Source organism: Myotis nattereri, assembly GCF_964212035.1.
Source record: "Myotis nattereri genome assembly, chromosome: 3".
Lineage (NCBI taxonomy): Eukaryota > Metazoa > Chordata > Mammalia > Chiroptera > Vespertilionidae > Myotis > Myotis nattereri.
Genome location: NC_138077.1, coordinates 41,839,432 through 41,864,197, shown reverse-complemented (window position 1 = coordinate 41,864,197; position 24,766 = coordinate 41,839,432). Strand labels below are relative to the sequence as shown.

General features: G+C 44.6%; 1 protein-coding gene across 1 annotated transcript in view; it reads left to right on the top strand.

The window, feature by feature from the left end:
* MCF2L2 (MCF.2 cell line derived transforming sequence-like 2) overlaps window positions 1–24,766 on the top strand; it is a 210,115-nt gene that overhangs the window by 139,383 nt on the left and 45,966 nt on the right. The window contains exons 16-18 of the mRNA XM_081086362.1: window positions 20,573–20,639; window positions 21,659–21,774; window positions 22,886–22,955. Coding sequence (XP_080942488.1) covers window positions 20,573–20,639; window positions 21,659–21,774; window positions 22,886–22,955 — 253 coding nt within the window. The remainder of the gene's footprint in view (window positions 1–20,572; window positions 20,640–21,658; window positions 21,775–22,885; window positions 22,956–24,766) is intronic.

Genomic DNA, 24,766 nt, shown 5'->3' with positions numbered 1-24,766 from the left:
AGTCTTTGGGATTATTTTCCTTTAAAAACGATGAGATAAACTCCTAATATTCTTCTAGCAAAATATTCACTAGATATGAGTTTTTTAAAATACTGATCTGATTGCTAAAGGCACTTACTACTAACATCTAACCACAGTCTTCTATTGTCCTTGACAGGAAAGAACAATATGGTTTCCACAAGCCCTTAAAAAATACATTTTAACAACGATGGCAAAGCCAAAGGTTCTAAGACCCTGTACATTATGGAGGAAACCTGATTTCAGTCAACCTTTTAACATACTTTGTCTAGAGAACTATCAGAAAGTTGTAGAAAGAATTAGAGGAAAGGAATAAAATACGAAATGTGAAATCTTAGGTGGATCTTAAGCTGTGTAATAGTATTTTGAACTGGGAAGCTTATTACCTGCAGAATTGGTAGAACATTCATTCCTTTCTGTAGAAAACTGGCTTCTGAGAGTGTCAAAGCCTTCACTATCGACGATAATCGTAAAAATTTCAGATCAAAGTCAGCCTCTGAAATTCCGGCATTAAAATGTAAAAAATCACTTTTGTTTATTCAGAGTGTGATTATCTTGCCCTGGCTGGGTGGCTCAGTTGGTTGAAGCATCAACCTGCACACCAAAAAGGCTGCAGGTTCGATTCCCAGTCAGGCCACATACCTAGGTTGCAGGTTCGATCCCTGGTCAGGATACGTAGTTCGGTGCATACAGTTGGGGCCCCTATTGGAGGCCACCAGTCCATGTTTCTCTCTTCCATTCTCTCTTTAAAATCAATAAAAACATATCCTCAGTTGAGGATTTAAAAAAAGTTTGGTCATCTCACTAGACCAACTTTCTTATCTTTAAACATGATAAGATACTTATACCTATGTATGAGGCGGGACAAAAGTAGGTTTACAGTTGTAAATACAAGAAACAGAGTTTAGTCTTGTATTATTATTTATTAAGTATTTTATTATTTTTTATACAAACAATTGTAAACCTTTTGCCTCACCCTGTGTATGCATACTGTGATCGTCTAGAGCAGCGGTTCTCAACCTGTGGGTCGTGACCCCTTTGGGGGTCAAACGACCCTTTCACAGGGGTCGCCTAAGACCATCGGAAAACACATGTATAATTACATGTTGTTTTTGTGATTAATCACTATGCTTTAATTATGTTCAATTTGTAACAATGAAATTGGGGGTCACCACAACATGAGGGATTGTATTAAAGGGTCGCGGCATTAGGAAGGTTGAGAACCACTGGTCTAGAGTTACACTGTTCTTTCTGAATTTCTCCCGGTTTCTTTCTACTACCATGTCCTGTTTTGTTACGTAGATTCTAGTGCAGCTGATCCTCAGAAAGAACTCCACTTTTTCAATTTGAAAGTCACCAAGTGCAATGATTCTAGCCAAAGTGACCCATTTTAAAAGATGACCCATTTCAAAACCCATGAGTTATGATTCAACCTGTGCTATATTTGAGAGAAAGTTATTTTCTTTTCCTACAGTCTCATCATTTGAATCAGTCTTTTATAAAAGGGAAACTCGGTCTCCACTTTAGTGAAATATAAAGTTTATTTGCTATAGCCTACACTTTATTTTGAAAATTCTTCACCTTTTGAGATTTTTTTGTGTGTGTGGGGAGGGGGCCAAGCACTGTGTCCAATATCATTTATGCCTCTGTTTCCTTTTTCACATTTGCTGTTGTTGTTGACAGTATGACAGATGTCTCTCATTTTCTTCCCTTTTTGCCCCCCTCCACTCAACCCCTGCTCCAACCCAGGCCCTCCCCAGACTATTGTCTGTAATCATCTCTCATTTCTCACTTCCTGGAGAACAGTTTCTCTGCGCTTGGCTTGACCTTCCCCTGTCATCGCACTCATCCCCATGTTAAGGTGTCAGGGTGAGCCCCTGGAGGACTCATGTGGGTTAGAGTCAGCCTCACCCTGGGAGGGTGCTCAGTAAATACTCAAGGAGAATGCCTGTGGGACGGAGGGGGGGTGGGGGGCGGGAGAGAGAAGGAGCAGGAGAGAGAAGGATCATTTTAAGTATATACAGGAAATATTTTAGATATTGAGTGTATTTTGCTTTAAAATAAAAGAGTTGACTCCAAAAAAGCAGCGCCCCATCCCCTGTGACAAGATATAAAATCTACCATAAGTTTGTTTCGAGAAAGTAAAACCTTAACTGCTCATCACCAGTCCCCTTTCAGGAAGTTCAGGATGGGACCTTTTCAGGGCCACTACTTAATACAACTACCTTCAGTCATCCTTTTCTGGGTCAGTTTCAACTTCTCACATCTCTCTCCCCTCCCCCATAGGGACCAGGCAACGTTTCCCAAAATAAAGACACAGAGGACCAAGTCCAGTTCTAATAGCTGTCCTTTCATCAGAGAATTACCCTAAATCTGAGCTACAAGCCCCCACCCACCACTGTGTAACTTCAACGTAGGTGTCACTTCAACATGATCCACAACCTATGAAAACCAGCACTGGGAAAGAAAAAAGATAGGGTGTGTAGTCAGAGTCAGAGGAAAAGTTGCTACTTTCACCTATATGGGACGTCACTTTGGGATGCAAAATAAAATTCAGCAGAGTAAAAAATCCAAACCAAACAAAAAAACCACAGAGTGGCAGAGACCTTCCCGCTAGGAAGAGGTCTCCTTCCCCACTCCCCCCAGCCGGCCCACTTCCCCGTCTCCATTTCCCCAGCCACGCAAGCTTCCTCAGTCTGGCGGTTCCTCGTTTCCACCACGACGCAAGCTTCCTACCCGAATTCACCCCCGCAGCCTCGGGGCAGCGCAAGGTTGGGGGACCCCCGCCGAAATCGGAGGCCTCGGGTCCCCCGCGCTCGGGCGGGTCTCAGCAGCGGGGCGCGGCGGGCGCCTCGCCGGAGCTCCCTCGGGTGGGGGAACCCGCCAGACCCCCCAGGAAACTTACCCCCCAGCGGAGCTCCGCGCCCCCCAGCCTAACTGCGCCTGCAGCGCCGGGGCGGCGGCTCGGCCCGGGGTCCCGGTGGTCGGCGCCCGCCCCCAAGCAGCAGCGAACAAAGGCGCTCGGGAGGAAACGCGCCCCCCTTCCCCGCCGCGCTTCCCGCGGCCCCAGCCCGACCCCGTGGCGCGCGGGGCCGCTCCCGCTTCCCGACGCCCAGCCGCGCGCCCGACTCCGGCGCGCGCTCCAACCTGGAGTCCTGCAGCCGCCCTCCGGAACGTGCGCGCCCTCACCTCCTCGCCACCTTCCCCTCCCGCCCTACGAAACCTCGTCAGGTCCCGGGCGGACAGAAGAGCCTGCGAGCCTCCTTTCCTTGGTCCCGGGCTGCTCCCTTCGGCGGGCGGCGCGGCGGGCGGGCGGCCGGGCAGGGGCGGGGCGCAGGCTGGGCGGCCCGAGCCCGGACCGCGGACCTGGAGCTGCTCTCGGTCTCCGCTTCCCGGGCACAAAGAACAACTCATCAGGGAGTTGAGGTTTCCCAGACGCGCGCTAGCGCTTCCCCCATTCAGTGGTCAGAGCGGGAGGACCCCATTTCCACCCGGTGGCGGGGTGGGAGGGTCACCCCATTTAGGACGCCGTCGGCTGTAGAGCATTTTTTAAAAATCGTACCGTCGATCTCTAGTTAATTGCCCTGGAGCGACTGGTCTCGATACAGTTCCATCGGGAGATACAATTTGTTAGACGAGCAGTCCATTCGTTCGGAACGAGCGGCAGCTACTCCTCTCTGGGAGGCAAGTTTCGGCTGAGCTGCCGTTGCCCCATCATTTTATTTCCTTGTTCAGAGCAACTCTTCCAAGCGCGAGCCGGGACAGAAAGAGCTCCTGGCGCACCGCAGATGCCAGGAGCCTCAGTGACAAAAAGGAAACGCCACGGAAAACTAAAGCTTCACCCCAGCGGTTCGTTTTGAAAAATGCAAGGCAGAGAGGGGAATCGCCCCCTCCCCCACGGAGTTGCCTTCCAAGCCCAGTTGAATTTCAAAGAGCGCTTAAAGCACAACTTACCAAATCCAAGCCCAGCTCCTTAAACTCCCAAGTCGGAGGTCGGCTGTCCTCCCGACATCGCAGCAAAGGCCTTTGGCCTCAGCAACAAAACGTGCCCGCTTGATCCGGGGCAAGGCCTGGGCAGTCAGCGCGGACCGGACTCGCTGGCTTCCTCCTCGGGGAGCCGAGTGGAGTGGGCAGATGAGAGCCGACCCAATCAGGGGCGCCTGCGGAGGGCGGGGGCGCGGCGCCCGGGAGGCTCTCCCACGGCGCGGGCTGCGGGCGCGAGTTCCCTGCACCTCCTGGCGTCGTGGGTCATTGCGAAGCCCAGCCTGCTTGCCCCTCCGCCGCCACCCGCGTGGTGGTGATGATGTGCTGCTGTCGATGGGTAGGTCCCACCGGATTCAGTTCCAATGGGTTCAAGGCCACTCCAGGAAGTGCTTCCCGGCGCCTCGTTAGTTAATTGAGAATATATCCTCAGATGATCAACTGTGAGCCAGAATCCACACGAATGTCTTGGAGCTGCTTTTCTTGCTCACAGTACTTAATGCGCACCTCTAGACAAAAATCAGAAGAATGTAAATTTCTACTGAAGGAGAGGGTAACTAAATCCTTTATGTGTTTGGTTTCTTATTCCTCAGATGTTCCAGCCATCTTATAGAACAAGCATTATCACTTAGCAAACATCATCATTTAACATTGTCATTAGTACTTTGAACAATTTTGTAATTGTACATATTTCTGAACATGAGAAAAAAAAAAGATTAACCCACATCAAGTAAATTAAAAGCTTTGTGTTTCTTATTGTCAAAGGAATAAGACAGGTAGTGGGTTAAAAGTAGATTACTGAATCCGAGTTTGAAATTGTAATTACAGTATTGTACCTGTTATTTCAAATTAAATTTTCCAGATGGTTTATAACTGTTTTCTGTAAGCCCCTTAGCTTATTTTGAGCCATCCAATTATATATATATATCCCATAGAGAGAATGACTCAGAACTGCTATTATCCACGGAGAGGTTATGGTGCCATATGCATGTCAGAACACAGACAGAAATATTTATATAATATGATCTGTAAGGGGGTCACTGACAGGGACCCTTAAGGAAACTGACTCATTGTTCATGCAAATCACCTCCCTTCTTTGCCTATGCAAAATGAAATCCTGACTAATTTCACATACATTCTTCCCATCTGTCATATGTGTATGCCATATCTACGGGCAAATGTTCAGTTACCTTTATATTCCTTTTAGGCCATGTGGAGCGAGGCCCACACAGGTCCATGTGTCAGCCCCAGAGCATTCCACATGCACAAACCCAGAGGACTGTTTCACAAAGTGACCAGAACATTGATATATACATGCAAATCACATATTCATATCATCTCATATGGAACTAGATGCCCCAGGCAGGTAAATTTCCAGTGTAAGTCAGGAGATTGATGAGAGGATGTGTGTGGCTTTTGTTGGTGGGCGGGGGGTGGGGGGCATGGAAAGAGGAGGTAGATGAGAGATGAGGATGAACAGAGTAGCCCAGAACGTCTGCCCGGGTGCCCACTGTACACACCACACAGGGAAGAGGGCAACAGTCTGGGAGGCTCCTTTGTTCATGTGGGAGGATTTCCCACCCCAGGCTGGCTCCCCATCCTACCTCAGAGGGGGAGAAAGAGAATGATAGGCTTGATGCTAAGAACAGAGCCCTCAATTTATTTAACTGGGAGGAAGTGCATGAAAAATTTGAAATTAATTAGAAACAAGACTAGATGATAGTGGTGATGCTGATTTAACCATCTCAAAGAAAGAAGACAGGGTCGCCTTGCCCTCTTTATCCACAGTCGCTGCTGGTGAACAGAAACCACTATGTTCAGGAATTTGCTTCACAGAGCACTAGAGAACAGCAGAACGTACTGGAAAAAATGAGAGGAATTGCAATTTGCGTGTTAGATTTAGCAAGAATAAGATAAGGCAGAGAAAGAGCAGAGGAGAAGCAGATGTGGGAGACAGGACCAGAGAATAAGGCAGAAAGGCATGTCTCACAACTTGTTGGGAAAGAAGACTTGAACCCCAAGTACAAGAGAACCTAGGAGATGGTGGGAGCAAGAGACCCGAGAAAGAAGAATGCATCGCTGAAATAATGGAGAAGCAGTTTTGGTAGCTGATCCGCTTAGTGCCGCAGGACAATGGCCCAGTGTGCTCCTCCACAACTTAAGCGTTTCGACACGGAGCCAGGCTTGACTGTTTTTGGGTAATTTGCACTTTCTGGATTCTCTTAGGCTGGAGATGTCCTCACAGACCCTGTACAGGCCCTGTCCTACTCAGACACACCACAGGCTGTGTTCTAAAACTGCTGAGTGTTCATGCAAGGCCAGAGCTGAGAGGGATGGGCTGGAATCCTGACCTCCTTCCTGCCGGCCACAGGATCTGGGCAAGTGACCCACCTTCTCCACACCGCAGGCCATTCCTGCCTGGAAGGGTGCAGTGAGGACTGACTGCAATAACAATTATGTGCATGAAGGGCCGAGCTCGGCAATCCTCGGGCTGGGTGGACGCCTTCACCCTCATGTCACCTCGGCTGCAGAAAGCGCCTCTCACTGGTGAGCTGGCCGAGGTGCCTTCATGCTGCGCCCCATCATCATGGCTGCAGAAGGACCTGCTGTGTGCCACGTATCTGTTAATACAGCATTGCCCCTTCACATAATGCACCATCTCTGGCTGCCTCCTCCTGTGCTGCCTGCCAACCACTCCACCCACAGTCCTTCGGCTGGGCTTTCCTCCCCACACCTGCTCCCTGGTGGTCTCGTCCGTGGCCTTTATCCCTGACTTATTTTTCTATAGATTCTGAGCTCCACACGTGAATGTCTTCACTTACATGTGTCACACAAGCCCTAAGCTTGACACGTCTAAAATGCATGAACCAAACACGTGTTTGTGAAACGCTGACTGGATGGAACTTGACTGTCCCAAGGGCCAGAATCCTCTTCTTCTCACCAGCGGGCCCAGCCCAGGGCGTTGGTGTCAGTAACAGTTGGCACTGTGTCACTGTGTAAATTGTCTGCGGGTCTGTTTCCTATTCTTTTGAGAGGCCTCAGACCTCGAGGGGGGACCCACATCCACTCGTCTCCAGTTCCCACAAAGGATCCCCCACAGGCTCTGCACAGAGTGGATCCGTGTGTATTGACCGTTGGTTGAGTTGAATGTGTGCTGAACGCTCCCCACATCCATCACATATTCAAACTTTCTTTCCAGGAAGCCCGTCCGCAGGACAGTGGCCCCAGTGTGCTCCTCCCTGATGCCAGCAGGCCCCAGAGCTGACACTGAGGCATTCGCTCCCCCACAGTCTTGCCTCTGCTCCTGTGGTTTGGCACAGTCCGCATCCTCCCTCCATTCCGGGGCTTGGCCGCTGGATGAAGCCACACGAGGTACACCTGGAGCAGGAAGGTGCCGGGAGCCGAGGACACAGAGGCACTCACCGCAGGCCATTCTCAGAACCCACTGCCTTCCTTTCTCTCCTCTGCACGAGGAAGGGGCCTGCTGCACCCATCACCTCCTCCATCACACATAGGGCCTCTCTATGTGCCCATCTAACCTCAGCAGGGGCCCCGCACAGACAGGGGCAGCCTCTGAGAGGCAGGTCCTGGAGGCTGGGACCCTCCTTGGTCCAGTAGAGCTGTGCTGTGTGGATGGGGTGGCCTCGCAGGGGGAGGGGTGGGGAAGAGGAGTGGGGTGGAGTGAGGTGGCACAGGTCTCCCTCCAGGCTGCAAATGCCCAGACAGCCCCAGTGGCAGTGGCCTGGGCCCACTCCCTGACAGTGGTTCTGCCAGCATTTCTCTCCCCACCCCGCCTGCAGATCAGACACACGCCTCACACTCCCAGGGCCGTCAGGGTTCTGGGAAAGTTTCTGGGGGCTGCCTCTAACTCCATCTCCTGCCTCCTACTCAGGAGGGCACATCCAACTTGAGTGAATGATGACATCTGTGTAGGGACAATCTTGAATGTTGTCTGACTAATGCTTATATTTTCAAAGACAGTTGGTATCAGCCTTGCCAGCTCTCTAAACTGAGTACAATGGTTTGGGTCCTTTGATGGGGCGGTGCTGAGAAAACGAGAACATTAGAGCAGGTGCCCAGGAAATCGTGTTGACTATAACATGGAGGCTGCAGGCCTGGCCCAGATGCAACCATTTGTGTTTTACACTTAAGTTTGGTTGTGCTGATATTTTAAGGACAATTGAAATAGAGTTCTCTGTTTTTCTTTTCTTAATAGTTAAAAATTTCTAACTGTTCATTGCCTGCTTTATGAAGCATATGTGGTTCAAACCCCACTCAAACCAGACAGTTATAGGCCTGCCTGGGATTTATATTGAGTTAATTATTTAAAGCTCGAGGCCTGGCCCTAACCGGTTTGGCTCAATGGATAGAGCGTCAGCCTGCGGACTCAAGGGCCCCAGGTTCGATTCCGGTCAAGGACATGTACCTTGGTTGTGGGCACATACCCAGTAGGGAGTGTGCAGGAGGCAGCTGATCGATGTTTCTAACTCTCTGTCCCTCTCCCTTCCTCTCTGTAAAAAAACCAATAATATATATATGTATATATAAATAAAATAAAATAAAACTAGAGGCCTGGTGCACAGATTCATGCACCGGTGGGGTCCCTCAGCCTGGCCTCCGGGGATTGGGCAAAACCAGCTCTCCTACATCCCCCAAGGGTTCCCAGATTGCGAGAAGGCAATTCTCAGGTGACACACCCCGAATCAGGCTCCCTTCTCTCTCGTTCCGGGTGCGTCACCCGAGAACCGCAGCTGCCAAGTCACCTCAGCTTGGCAGCTCCTACACTGAGCATCTGCCCCCTGATGGTCATTGTACATCATAACTACCAGTGGGATGGTTGAACGATCAGATGGTCACTTAGGCTTTTATATATAGAGCTAAGACACAGTGTGTCTTTATATATATATAAAGAGCAGTGTGTCTCTTCCCAAGGTTTTTTATTTTTGACTATTTTTATACATTTTTCTGTCTTTGGGGCTTTCCTTTTTTTTTTTTTTTTCAATAGATTTCTTTTTATTTGCATGAAGTGGAAGCTTATTAACTGTTTCACAATTTCTTTTCTTTACGGAAGATTACTGAGTAATTTGGAGACTCCTGATGGAGTTAGTACCAGTAGTACCCTTTCCTATGAACTGAACAGATAATGATTTTCCTCTCAGCAGTATTCCATGAATTTCCTTGGTATACCAGCAATCTCTCACATTACATCTTGTTATGTTTGGATGGAAGATGTGCCTGTGGACCATGGTTCTGAGACGTCAGCCCAATTCCTTGAATCCTAAACATGAACACACATGGCCTGAGCCAGTTTTCCCCACCACCCCACTTGTGTCCTTACTATCACTTATGTCAGTTAGTGGACTGACATTCACCCTTGGCATATCAGCTCCCCCGCCGCTGGTTTTAAAGCTAGAGAAGTCTTGCTGGCCATGCCTAGCCAGCAGCTTGATCTCAATCAAACCGCTTACTGCTGTGAGTCTTAATTTCCTCCTCTGTGAAATGAGAATAACAATTAGTGCCTACTATTACTCGCAGAATTGGCGTCCGTCTGTTCCTGAATCTATCATTCATCCATTCCATACATTTATTGGGAATTTACCTGCTTGGAAGTCACGGGACAAGGATGAGTAAGACAGGACATCTGTCCTGGACGAGCTCTTTATCAGGTGTTGGGTGGCTCAAGGAATATAACAAACACATTGAAGGAGACACCTTACGTCACACCCAATAGGCTGGCTATCATTTAAAAATGGGAAAATAGTAAGTGTTAATGAGGCTGTGGAGACATTAGAACCCTGGTGCACTGATGGTAGTACTACAAAATGGTACAGCTGCTTTGGAAAACAGTACGGTGGTTTCTCAAAAAGTTAAAAATAGAAATAGCATGTGGTCCAGCAAGACCATTTGGGGGCATATATTCCCAAGAATTGAAAGCAGGGACTCAAGCAGAGGCTTGCACACCAATGATCATAGCAGCATTATTTGCAATAGACAAAAGGTTGAAGCAACCCAAGTTTCCATCAACAGACGAGTGAGTAAAAACAACAGTGGTATATATAAATAATGAAAGATAGTCTTAAATAAGGATGAAATTTTGACACATACTACAACATGAATGAACCCTGAAAATATTATGCTAAGTCAAATAAGTCAGACACAAAAGGACAAATGTTGTATGACTCCACTTATTTGGAGTATCTAGAATAGGCAAATTCTGAGAGACAGGAAGTAGAATAGCGGTTACCAGGAGCTGGTGGCAGGGAGGAATGGGGAGTTAGTGTTTAATGAATACAGAGTTTCAGTTTCGGATGATGGAAATGTTCTGGTAATGGTTACACCACATTGTGAGTGTACTTAGTACCACAGAATTGTACACTTAAAAATTGTTTCAATGGTTAAGTTTTGTGTCATGTATATTTTTGCAACAATTAAAAAAACTTTATAATGCCTAACATGTTACACAAATGAAGGATTGTTAGCTTGAATTAGGATTAACGGGATTGTGTTTATAATCAACCCCTCTTTTTTAAAAAATGAAGTATGCATGAAATTACTTTGTCATTCTTTATTATGTGATACTGAAGAGCAAGCATCCATCTGGGTAAACTTTAATAATAATTTATTTATACCCCATCCTCTTCCAAAAACAATTTGAGGTAATTACATCAGAGTAATTAACTAACGTAAGACAAAATATAGAAACAGATACAAAAGTGAAAAAGCATGAACAGCTATTGAGCAAAACTGTTAGCCTTCCAGGAACCAGGGAACTGTTGATATTCATCAAACCTTTTATAAATGCTTAAAATATCATTGGCTTCAGCATGATCATTGTATGAGTCTCTAGAGCAATGATTTTCAAACTTTTTCATCTCATGCTACACATAGTAATTACTAAAATTCTGCAGCACACCAAAAAATATCTTTTTTGCCAATCTGACAAAAATAGGTATAATTTTGATTGATTTACAAAATAATATTAGTAATTACCTTCTCTTTGCTTTAAGGTGACTTAAAAAAAAATCAGTATCTTGCTCTAGCTGGTTTGGCTCAGGGGATAGAGTGTCGGCCTTCGAACTGAAAGGTCCCAGGTTCAATTCCAGTCAAGGGCACATGTCCAGGTTGTGGGCTCGATCCCCAGTGGCAGCCGATCAATGATTCTCTCTCATCATTGATGTTTCTATCGCTTCCTCTCTCCCTTCTTTTCTGAAATCAATAAAATATATATTTAAAAAATCAGTATTCATATTTGTATATGAGGATTTCTGGTACCAAGAATGAACCAATCAGACACAATCTTATTATTCGACGTGACCAATACAATATATATGACATATATTTATGGTCAAAGACAAGGCATTCATACCAGTTGACTATTGTTTTATTGACTGTTGTCATTTTTTAATTTGACAATCTAAGGGGGAAAAAGGTCAGTGCCCCTGACTAAATAGTCAGGTATTGCATGTTTTCAAAATTCTTGCGGCACACCAGGTGAAAATTGCTGGCCCACATAAAGTGTTCTTTGTTGTTACCATGTGCAGTTTGGGGAATTTATTGAAATAGAAGAGGGATGCCAAAACCGGTTTGGCTCAGTGGATAGAGCGTCGGCCTGTGGACTGAAGGGTCCCAGGTTCAATTCTGGTCAAGGGCATGTACCTGGGTTGCGGGCATATCCCCAGTGGGAGATGTGCAGGAGGCAGCTGATCGATGTTTCTCTCTCATCGATGTTTCTAACTCTTATCTCTTTCCCTTTCTCTCTGTAAAAAAATCAATAAAATATATTTTTAAAAAAAGAAAGAAATAGAAAAGGGATGTAAGACTAAGTCTGAACCTAGTCTGTGCTTAATGAAATGGGCTCTTGGAGAGACACCTGCCCTGCTGGCCAAATCGACCTCCTGCACCTTCCCCTGGGCTCCTGCATCGAGTCTTCAGGGTAGCCTGGCAGGACAGCATCTCCTCCATCCGGGCCCCCTGCCCTCATGCCCCCCCTACAGACCCTGTCCCAGCAGCCGGGCTCCCACAAGCCCCTGTGTGGCCAGGACTCCTACACATGGAGTCCTTCCTGTCTTCCTGGCCAAGTCCTCACCTCTTACTGAGGACGGTTCAGAGTCCCCTTCTCTGAGACCTCTCCAGCCAGGTTGAGTCCCCTTCTCCTTGCACTCTTCTCTGTACCTGCTTGCTCTCTACTCTCTGGTATCTTATCACACTGTCCTGGAGTCACTGGTTTCTTGTCTTTGTCACTAGACTGTGAACTGACTGAGGCCTGGGATTATGGTACATTTCTCTAGCCTAAGTGCCTGTTTATGGTGCCTGGGTCATAGCAGAGAGCCAGTAAGTGTTTGGATCTAATTGCTTGTGCCTGGGAAACAAGGTTGAGACTGTAGTACTAAATTCATCTGAAGCTGTTAAAAAGAGTTTTCATGGAAGAAGGAGAATTGGAACTGAGTTTCCAAAAATGATTAGAATTTTGAAGGGAGTGTAAAATAATGATAACACAGCAATAACTAAAGGAGGAAAGGTGGCTACCAGGAGTGGATCAGATCAGTATTGCTCAGTTGAATAGCAGAACAACTGTGCTAGAATCACCTGGGGTGCTTGTAAAGTTACAGATTCCACCTGTCACTCCCATCCACCACTCCCCATTCGGAGCCTGTAGGTCTGGATTTACCTGTAGTGCAAGAGTCTTATTTTGTGAATGGAAAGTCTTGAAATCCTGGAGGGACTGTTGGCAGTTGTGGGCACTTGAGAGCCATTTTAAGCCTTTAAAGAGGGAGAATGAGAGCGTGATGGAAATGGAGCTTTGGGAAGGGCATACATAGACTGGTGGTTTGCAAAATAGATTGATGAGGACGAGTTCTCAGAGGCAAGGATGAGATGCTAGGAGTGCACCAAAGTTTTTAAGATAAGAGGAATGGCGAGTTTGCTCCATTGGCAGCACCAGAAGTAGAGAAGCATGCTGACAGAGGAAATGATGAGGCTTGGTGACAGATGGAATATAAGCGATAATGGAAGGATGGAGTTTGAAATGACAACTGTGTTGGGGACCTTGGGAAAATGGCAGATCCACTGATGTGCATGCTCTTGCTATCTAATGAGTTCTATTTCAAACGTGAGGTGAACGAGGTGTCTGGGAGGCAGCCAGGTGAAGATGTGGCTTGCCACATGGACTTGGGTGTGGCCAAAGGTCTGGGAGGAAGATAAGGAGCCAAAAGCATGAGGGAAGAGGAAGGAAGGAAGCCTGAAAACCTGAGTTCAGACCTTTGGGGAGCAGCAACATTAGACAGGAGGCAGATGAAGCAAGGAAGCAACAGAGAGGTGACTAAAGATTGAGTGCTAAAGAGAAACCAAAGGAAGAGAAAGGTTTAAGAAGGTAAGCATCCATTATGTCAGATGTTCTAGAATTTGAGAAGGATAAGAACAGAACTTCCAAATTTGGCAAAGATGGTAATAAGTGAAAATCTCTAATACTTGCTGATGTGTGTAATGTGATCTATCTATAATAATAAGAGCGTAATATGCTAATTAGACCAGACAGTCGAACGACCTTCCAGACGTCATTCTGGACGTCCTTCCAGATGAAGCCGTGGCGGCAGGGGCCAAGGCAGAGGCAGTTAGGGGCAATCAGGCAGGCAGGCAGGCAGGCAGGCAAGCAGTTAGGAGCCAGCAGTCCTGGATTGCGAGAGGGATGTCTGACTGCCAGTTGGACATCCCCTGAGGGATCCTGGATTTCAAGAGGATGCAGGCCGGGCTGAGGAACCTCCCACCCCCCCTGCACGAATTTTGTACACCAGGCCTCTAGTATTGGGTATAAATGAAAATTGGTGATAAATTGTGTTTACAATTAATAAGCAAAAATATACTTTTGACAAACTGGTGCCCAAAAGGATACTCTTCTATTGGAGAGCCAGGACATTGAGGAAGGCCAGTAGGAGGCAGGGAGGATAAGGAGCTAGGTTAAAAGGGGGAAAGATTAGGATGCATGGACAAAGAGAAACTTATCAGGAAATCCTAACATGTAGGTACTTCAATGATCTTGCTTACCAAATAAGATTGCATTTATTATTTTAAAAGGTTCCATTCATGCCCCTTGGTTATGGTATCATCTGAGACAAACAAAAGGTATCATGTGGAATGGAACCAGATAGCCAAAGCTCTGGTACCATATTTGAAGGTAGCATAGAACAAACAACCATGCCTCCATTCCTTCCCTAAGGCCCAGGGCGGGAGGTGGGGACAGACCCCCTTTTAAATGTAAAACAAAGAGCCCAAATGTGCAGGTCAGCCCCACCTCTGGGTAGATATCCATCAGGACATAATTGCTTGAGGTGTTTAAAGGTTTTTAAATTACTTGAGAACTCCCAGTGTTTTCTGTTCTTCATCTACATATGTATACTTGTTGACTTTGGGTGTTCAATGCTTGAGAGTCTTTTTCTATGAACAAACATATGTGCTTTGGAATAATAAAGCAGGCAATCATCAGGTAGAATCATAAAATTTCTCCCATTCTATCCTTATTTGAAAGGAAAACAAAGGAGAGGAAAGGAGAAAGAATGGCTAACAGTGACCCGAGGGTTATTGTTATTTTTAATTTGAACTGAAATGTAGGTGGCCAGTGTTCAGGGGACTTGTTATCATTGGAGTTTTATCCGTTGGACTCACACAAGTAAAAAGAAGTAGTGGCCCAGCCAGCATGGCTCAGTGGTTGAGCATCAACCTATGAACCAGGTGGAGATCATAGTTCAATTCCCGGTCAGGGCACAGGCCCAGGTTGTGGGCTTGATCCCTAGTGTGGGATGTACAGGAGGCAGCCAATCAATAATTCTCTCTCATCATTGATGTTTTTATCTCTTTCTCTCCCTCTCCCTTCCTCTCTGAAATCAATAATAAAAAAATAAAATAAGAATAAAATGAAGTAGCTGGATGAAACTATAATCTGGGATATAACCTGACGAGGGATTTTTTTTTTCTTCCAAGTTGTGAATATGTTTTTTGTGTCAAATTCTTAAAACTCCTAAGGGTCTCTAAGTTCTTAGGTAATGAAGTATGGTAGCAATCATCTCAGGTAGAAACTATAATTTAACTTTAACTTTAACCCTGCTGTTTGGTTTCTGTACTTGTTTGCTTGCTAAAATAATAGAAAAGTTATTTTAATTTTCTGAATTATGTAAATTATCCCATTCGATTAAATACCCTATTGATTGTAATGTGAATATTGATTGTGGTCATACTGGTCTTAGAAAGCACGTTTTCCTTTACCTGGGAAGGACAGCACAATTATCCCAAGGTCAGAGGGCTCCAGTTAACGCGTCCCTGTTGAATCAGTGTTCCGGAGACCCCAAACTGTAATTTAGAGAACATGCTTAATTCTGCTTCTGTAAACTGCTTTTTTGCGAACCATGTTCCTCATTCCAAACCCTGGGATGTAATCAATACCTTTGTGATCTTTGCCTATAAATCTGATGTTGGGGCTGGGAAGGGCACTATGAGATCTGGGAGAGCGAAATGCCCCCTCATAGTCCCGGATTGCAATAAATGTGACTCTTTAATTTGACTTCTTGAGGCGTCCTTCTGTGATTCGCGGGGTACATTACAACAGTAACTGTCGGGTAATAACTTGGATTTCTGCTCACCACCTAGTTATTTCTACCTTTGGACTTCATTTAATCATCAATTCATCCTTAAACAGACTTGCCAAGTTGCTTAAGCCCAGTGCTTCAAGAGGGCATAAGAGGCTGGCTGTGCTCTGGTTTTCTATGAATGCTTCACTGTTGCTGTGGTTCTACTTGATGTCAGAGCTCATAGAAATAGGTTGGTATCAAGGCCTATGTTTCCTTATGACAATCATTTCAGGATGATTTATAGAAAGCGAAGAAACCTCTTATTCAGTGACTGTTTGCTAAGTATGATCTTAAAGTAACTTTGTTGGTAGTCTTTCTCTGTGAAATCATATCCTATGTCAGTGACTATCCTTCATCAGTCTTGTTTTATAACAAGCTTTTATAAATAGATACAAAGATTGTCATTTTAAAAATAACTGTTGAGCTCTAAAATATGTAAATTGTAGAATTTACATATAGCCTTCGAATAGGGTTTACATATCATTACCTCTCGTTACATTAATTTTAAGGTGCCATGTAAGCCATTCCTTCAGTTATAAAAGTTGTAAATGTTTAAAGTTTTTTGGGGAGAAACCAAGATGGCGGCATAGGTAAACACCATAGTTGCTGCCTCGAACAACCACTTCAAAAATACAACTAAAAGACGGAACGGACATCATCCAGAACCACAGGAAGGCTGGCTGAGGGGAAATTCCACAACTAGAAGGAAAGAGAAAAGCATACCGAGACTCAGAGAAGGCGCAGTGCGGAAGTAAAATACTAAGGTGCGGAGGTGCATGCAGAGAGGGCTGGCGGCTGAGGGCACAATTGTTATTTTCAATCTGGAGGGAGTCTCAGGCTCTGAGCTCCAGTTCCGGGTGAGTCTCTAGGGACCCAGACTCATACGGGAGAAGTGGGACTGTCTGGCAGCGGTCGGAACTCGAGGGCAGCTTTCTCTCGGAGGGGCTGGCAGAGATTTCCAGGATACTGAGAAGTGGAGACGCCATAACTGCTAGCCCCGCCCTGTTGATCCCATGGGACCTGCCCCACCCACGCCCGGCAGGGAGGCTTTTGGGGATAGCCTCAGGCAAAGGCTAGATTAGCACCTCCCTAGAGATCCAGGAGCCAGGAAACCCAGAGGTCAGAGTGAGACCATCCAGTTTGCAGCTCCATGGAACCATAAAAGACACACTCAGGGGGCAGACTCAGTGAGCACCAAAGCCCCATTGAAGCAAGTCTTGCCCCAGAGGGGTGTCTCCAGCACAGAAGTTCTCCCACTGCAGACACAGCTGATACTCACAGCCAATTGGCCTGGAGGTCAATTCCTCTCAGTGATACCTACAACAATCAAGGCTTAACTATAACAAGACTGTGCACAAAGACCACAAGGCGGTGCACCAAGAGTGTCCTCCTCAGGTAATTGGGGAGGCTGAACCACTGGGCCCTAGAGGACACTTAGCACAGAAAACCACTTTATCAACACAGGGAAGCATAAAAAATGCAGAGACAAAAAGGACACAAATGACAGAAATGGAGGAAAGCAAACTACTGGATATAGAGTTCAAAACCACACTTTTAAGGTTTTTCAAGAATTTTCTAGAAACTGCTGATAAACTTAATGAGATCTACAAGAAATCTAATGAGACCCTCGAGGTTGTGATAAAGGACCAACTAGAAATTAAGCATACACTGACTGAAATAAAGAATATTATACAGACTCCCAACAGCAGACTAGAGGATTGCAAGAATCAAGTCAACGATTTGAAATACAAAGAAGCAAAAAACACCCAACCGGAAAAGCAAAATGAAAAAAGAATCCAAAAATACGAAGATAGTGTAAGGAGCCTCTGGGACAGCTTCAAGCGTACCAACATCAGAATTATCGGGGTGCCAGAAGATGAGAGAGAGCAATATATTGAAAACCTATTTGAAGAAATAATGACAGAAAATTTCCCCTACCTGGTGAAAGAAATAGACTTACAAGTCCAGGAAGTGCAGAGAACCCCAAACAAAAGGAATCCAAAGAGGACCACACCAAGACACATCATAATTAAAATGCCAAGAGCAAAAGACAGAGAATCTTAAAAGCAGCAAGAGAAAGACAGTCAGTTACCTACAAGGAGTACCCATACGACTGTCAGCTGATTTCTCAACAGAAACTTTGCAGGCCAGAAGAGAGTGGCAAGAAATATTCAAAGTGATAAATGCCAAGAACCTACAACCAAGATTATTTTATCCAGCAAAGCTATCATTCAGAATTGAAGGAAAGATAAAGAGCTTCACAGATAAGAAAAAGCTAAAGGAGTTCATCACCACCAAACCAGTATTATAGGAAATGCTGAAAGGTATCGTTTAAGAAGAGGAAGAAGAAGAAGAAGGTAAAGATACAAATTATGAACAACAAATACACATCTATCAACAAGTGAACCGGAAAATCAAATGAATAATCTGATGAACAGAATGAACTGGTGATTATAATAGAATCAGGGGCATAGAAAGGGAGTGGACTGACTATTCTCGGGGGGGGGGGGGCGGGTAAGGGGTGAGGGGGGTGCGGGAAGAGACTGGACAAAAATCGTACACCTATGGATGAGGACAGTGGGTGGGGAGTGAGGGAGGAGGGTGGGGTGGGAACTGGGTGGAGGGGAGTTATGGGGGGAAAAAAAGAGGAACAAATGTAATAATCTGAACAATAAAGCCTTAATTAATAATAAAAAAATAAAGTTTTTTAATCAAATATTGTAAAAAAATTGTAGAGTGAAATGAAGAAATTCTCCTTCCCTGTTTTGCAGCTTTCAGTACCACTCTCCCAAAGCAATCGCTGTTGACAGTGGCTTATGTTTCTCTGTATGAATTTTCTAAGCATATATAGTTTTACATATATGTATGTGTGTACACTCAGTTTTACACAAATTGCACACTATGCGTACTTTTCTGCTTCTTTTTTTAAATTCACTTAAAATGACCATCAGATCAGCATTTTTCAATTGACTTTGCTCTTTTAAAAACTGCAGGGCATGTCATCATAGGTATGCACCATAATTGATTGACGAGCATTTAAGTCAGGGGTCCTCAAACTATGGCCCGCGGGCCACATGCAAATACAAATATTGTATTTGTTTCTGTTTTGTTTTTTTACTTCAAAATAAGATATGTGCAGTGTACATAGGAATTTGTTCATAGTTTTTTTTAAACTACAGTCCGGCCCTCCAACGGTCTGAGGGACAGTGAACTGGCCCCCTGTTTAAAAAGTTTGAGGACCCCTGATTTAAGTAATTTCCCACATATATCTGGTTGTTGCTACCGTGCTTTCGTCTCGTAACAAACAATACACATTCTTAGAAGTGGAATTACGGAGTCAAGGAGCTGCGTTTTCAATCTGGTGAGCTGTTTCTAAGTTATTGCGCACTGATTTACACTCCCGCCAAGACTGTCTGAGAGTGTTTCCACATGCTCACCAATCGGTCTTCCTTTGAGATTTGAAATTTCTGCCATTTTAGTAGTTGAAAATTATGACTTCTTTTTACTATGTCTTTGTTAGGTTCACGTGCCCTGAGCTTTTCTTTTTCTTTTTTTACATAAGACTAATAGCTATTTGTATATTTGTGTGAATTTCCTAAATCATGGTCTTTATTTGTCTCTTGCCATGTCCGTTTTATGAAAGGAGAAGAAACCATTCACTAGGCTGGGTTACCGTTTAATAGATAACCGCCGACAGTTCACAGGAAACCATAAGTGTGCATACTCCACACACGAACACTTGTACAAACACTGATGGACCCACTTGGAGGCCTGAAAGAAAGCCTTGAAATGAAAGTGTGGCCTCGCAGCCTGAGAAGAGAGGAAAAGCAGTCTGTCTGGAGAGGGATGTGGGAGTCTGGCCTCCCTCTATTAGTTTTCTATCGCTGCATAAAAAATGGCCAGAAACTTAGCAGCTCAGCTCACAGTTTCGCTGGGACAGGAGTCTGGGCACAGCATGACCGGCTTTTTGCCCTGGTCCCACCGATTAAAATCAAGCCATTGGCCGGCTGCACTCAGCATCCTAGGTTCACGCCATTGTATTTGCAACTCAGTTCCTTGCAATCATAGGACTGAAGTCTCTGTTTCCATGCTATCAATCAGCTGGAGGCCACGCCCAGCTGCCTGTGCTCCTGGCCACACGTCCCCTCCAAAGCCAGCAAAGGAGAATCTCCCTTAGGTCACCTCCTCATGCTTCCAATCTCTCTACTTCTAGACCCAGATCTAGAGATATCATGGGATGAGGACAGGCCCGCCCGGGTCATTTACCTATCCGAAGGTCAGCTGATCTGGAACAAATCAGAATGGCAAAATCGCATCACAGCAGTGCGTAAATTAGTGTTTGATTGACTGACGGGGAGAAGGTGTGTATAGCAGGAGCCAGGTATCTTGCAGATCATCTTAGAATTTTGCTGACCTCACTCCCCACCTGCTTTCCTCAAGGGAAGCAGATGGCGCTCCAGTCACCTGGCTGAGGGAATCAATCCCCCTGAAACATCGAATGCCGGAAGCAGAGGGCATTACTGGCATCTGTCTAACCCTGTGCACACAATACACCCAAGTGGGTCCCAGATCCAAGGGAGCGATGAAACAGCAGAAAGCTAGAGATAAAGTCTAGGAAACCACATGGACAACATAGGGCTCAGTCAAACTCTCCTGACCAAGGATCCAAACCAGGCATTTCCTACTCCACCATCTGCCCTCTTGACCCCCACACCGAGGACAAGTCACTCGCCAGCTGCACACACGGGTTTTGAGTCCTCCAACCTTGCCATTTCCTCTAACGTCAGTCTGATCAGAGTGTGGTTTTGTGAGCTGTTGGCCATGGGTAGTCCATAGAAGAGAATGAATTGACTAAGTAAGTGAGCCACTAAGAGGAACTATTGATGAGCATTATTCTAAAAGAATCCTAAAGAATTGTTCCTCCTCCTTCTCTTTCATCTTCCCACCTGATTCAGGTGCCTTATACGTGACTTGCTTGAGACCGAAGAGGTTTATATAAAAGAAATGAAGAGCATAATTGATGTAAGTAGATTGGGGAGGGGGATGTTAAACATGTGTTCAAATTGAAGAAATTTTGTTACACAGAGAACCAAAATAGTTGCCATGTGTCTCTGGAATTCCCCCCTAGGTTTTAGGTCTTATAATATTGCAAGTGTTTTTCCAGCTGGAATAAGCACATTCTTAGGACTATTGATCCATGTAACTAAATACCTTCTAAAGGATTGTGCCACTTCATACTGATTCTGGTACTGCCCAACTAAGTTCACCAATGCTTGCCAAAAAATGGAGATGGTCAATGACATGTTTCTGATAATTTAATAAGAGAGTATTGTTTCTCATTGTTTTAAGTAGCACATTTTTCTTACTAGTGAAAATGTGTATTTTCCTAAGGGCATAATCTTGAGGAATAAATTATATGTACAAAATTACAATATAATTTTTTACCACAAAATATCAGAAAGCCAAATATCCAATTAAAAAGGAAAGAAATGGTTAATCAAGTCTAATATACATGCAAATTATTTTGTAACAGTTAAATGATAGTGAAATATTATTCAACTGTTACAAATGATTATTTTGAATAATTTGTAGCAACACTGAAAAATGCTTAAAAGATTACATTAAAAACCATATATGTAGAAATTTATAAGCAGACTCTAAAATGTATATGGCAAAACAATACAATTTATTTATGTATGGTGATTATAACCATATAAAATAAGCTTTCTAAAAGTCATGCAGGAAATATAATAAAATGGTAGTAAATGCAACAGGTCATAAGATGATAGGTAAGTTTTTAAAAATATATTTGCTCTTCCTATAAAAATGCCTTTTTATTATCATTCCCAATAAACCGTCTTCTTCTGAAGATGGACCGATGAGGAAAATAATATCAAAAGAATCTGATGAATGGCTTTCAGGAGATATGTGTTCCATATTCCCCCAATTATTTTATTAAAGTTGTATTCCCTGGAGTAGCTAATTCAGATCATCTCTCATATGTTCTATCTGTAAAACCTACCTTGTTTGCACCTCTGCAGGGATATATCACTCCAATGGATTATATTTGGCTAAAGCATCTGATTCCAGACGTTCTTCAGAATAACAAGGACTTTCTCTTTGGGAATATTAGAGAACTCTACGAATTTCACAACAGGTACATAATAATTCAAATTACCAGGAAAAATGGAAAGTAAGAGAAGGCTGGAAATCAGACTGATGGAATTTGGCCATGAAAGTACTTAGATATTTTCAGGCTTAAGCAAGTAGTCCAGAATCAGTGGGTTGGGATGGGATGTGAAGGAGGGGAGAAGTGCTAGGAGATTGCTGGGGGAAGAGAGAAAAGACATTAATGAAGCCTGAACTAGGTGTCAGGCATCAATGTTGTATTTGTGCCTGCGTTCTTTTGCAAATTTATCTATTTATGCATCAGCATTCATTGAGCACCTGTTGGGTATCAGACCCTGTTCTGCATGGGGAATACAAAGATGACCATGCCTATTACCAAAGGGTAGTGCTGGGAACTAGGGTGTTAGAAATGCTAACCGGTCAAACAAGTCGTCCTTTTAGCCCAGGGCACTTTAAATGCCGAGTTCTAGAGAAATAGAGGACAAAAGGACTTTGGAAATCATTTTCCAACCCTTGCATTTTGCAGATGAGTAAACCTCACTTTACTCACTAGACTGACTGCAAAATTACACATCTAATTGCCAGAAGGGAAAAGAACCTTGGTTGTTTCCTAACCACATCTTATGTCTATTGGTCTGTTGTCAAAACCGAAATGGAAATCTCATTTCTAATACTTTCCCTGGGAAGCTATGTAGCCTCTCTTAACCTCGGGTTTATGAAACCCTATCTTGCAAGGTTTGGTGAAAGATTAAATGAGATATTATTTGTGAAGCACTCAGCTTATGCCTCGCTCATAGGAAGCTCAGGTGATAGCAGTGGTGGCAGCAGCAACAGCAGCCGTTCTCATTAACCTTAATGGGTGGCAGGAAGCATCGTGCATCCCATCTGCAGTGGCTCGTGCTTAGAATTATCAGGGAATTTAATGTGGTTGTTTTAGGGGATCCTACCCATGTCACAGAATATACTTTTTTTCTTCCAAGTCAGTGTGTTGAAGATGAATCAAGAGCAATAAAGTTTAGAAAACAATGTTTTTCTAGGTACCTCTTAAAACCTTATATGATTTTACTTTTAAAAAAATGTAATGCATGCAAATGTCATTTTAAAAGCATTATTATACTTCCCCCTCCCCCACCCCCCAGGACTTTTCTAAAAGAATTGGAAAAGTGCACTGAGAATCCTGAACTTCTGGCTCGTTGCTTTCTCAAGAGAGTAAGTCTGCGTTCCTAAACAATCAGAATAACCTTGTGAGTCAAGTCAGCCCTTAATTTGCTGTGTAGGTGGCAAGGGCTAATGGCAACGCCAATGGTCTAAAAATACAACTGCTTTTGCAAGGCAAAGCAGAAGTCCCTTGCACACCGCCACCCGGTGTGAGACACGTCCAGTCTGAGCTCACTCATGGGTGGGGGCCTTATAAGCCTGGCTTCCGGCAAAGCCCAGTGACATGAAAGACTGGCCCCCAGGCAAGCCAAAGCAGCTGATCCTGAATAACTCTGCATGACTAACCTAACTCTTTTAGGACCAGAGTCACACTTTCATTCCTCACTAGTTGTGTTAGTACTCTCAAGAGAAGTAGTACTGGTGTTAAACTGAAAATCCCTGAAAATGTATTGACTTCCATTTGATGTTTTATAGCGTAGAGGGTGGTTAGAAAATGTCAACTCTACGGCCTCTCGGACGTATCGCATCCGATTTGTGAATTTCCTGTTCTACAACCACATACGTCTGACGACCTCCCCTTCCAACCACACAGCCCTCTTCCCACTCAGACTTCTCCACCGCTGCTCTGGGCAACAAATAGGTTGTTGGGGTCAGTGGTGCTCCCTGGGTGCTGGCACCCACGTGTTCCCCTCCCCATAGGAGGACTGCAGATGATCCTGCTGCCCTTAGCTTCCTAAATCTTTCCCATTTCTTCTCTCTCAGCCATTCTTTTCCATTTCTTCCTTGTTTTTATTTTTATTTTTGTGAGTCTGAGACAACAGATCGAAGAACTTCCAAATTTTTAAACAACCCAAATTATGACTGAGGCGTTTAAGAGAAATACTTGTGTAAACTGAGAGCAAGCAAACAAGAACCCCTAGGTTTCACGGTATTGGACATTGTGGAAAAACAGAGCTTTCTACCCTCAGAGCTCCTAACCAGCTTAGAAGGCCCCTCCCCCCATGGCCCTGCATGCACTTTCCAAGCATCAAGTGCTGGAAACGGTTTCGTATTCAATCTCATGATTTCCTTTTTGAATTGTTTCTACAGATTATTAGTGTTTTTTCTTACTTTGCAACTTTGCACTTATTAAGTCACCAATGTGAAATCTAGTTTCACTGTTTAGAAATATTTTATAAATGCTTACATCATTACTAGAGTCCTGGTGTACAACACTCGAACACTGGGGGGGGGGGGGGGGGCAGGGGGGGTGTTCCTCAACCTGGCCTGCACCCCTTAGCAGTGACATCCTTAGTGCTGCCATCCTGCCACCTCCGCTGCGCTCGCCAGCCATCAGCCCAGCCTGTGGCTGAGCAGCGCTCCCCCTGTGGGAGTGCACTGACCATCAGGGGGCAGCTCCTGCATTGAGCATCTGCCCCCGGTGGTCACTGCACATCATAGCAACTGGTTATTCTGCCATTTGGTCAATTTGCATATTACCCTATTATTATATAGGATTGCAAAGACATTTACATTTTTTTGAGTGAGAAAAGGACCAAATTCCTATGGGGGAAAATGGGTGTAATCACATAAAAATTGTTTAAGTATGAGGAAATAGTCAGGGAGTTGCCAACTAAACATCTTTTCTTGGATGAATTCCTCTCCTACAGTTATACAAGCTTTTTATAGTTCTCCATGTTGGGAGACACCTTAGAAATCATTAACCCAGACCACAAACTCTGTATATAATCCTATATGATTAATGATGTTGGAGACAAAATACAGGTAATAAATTCTTATCTTAAAACTGCAATTATCTAATCTTTGAGAATCCTTGAGAGTATTGGCTACTGCTGTACAAAGACTTGTATTTGTTAGCCAAT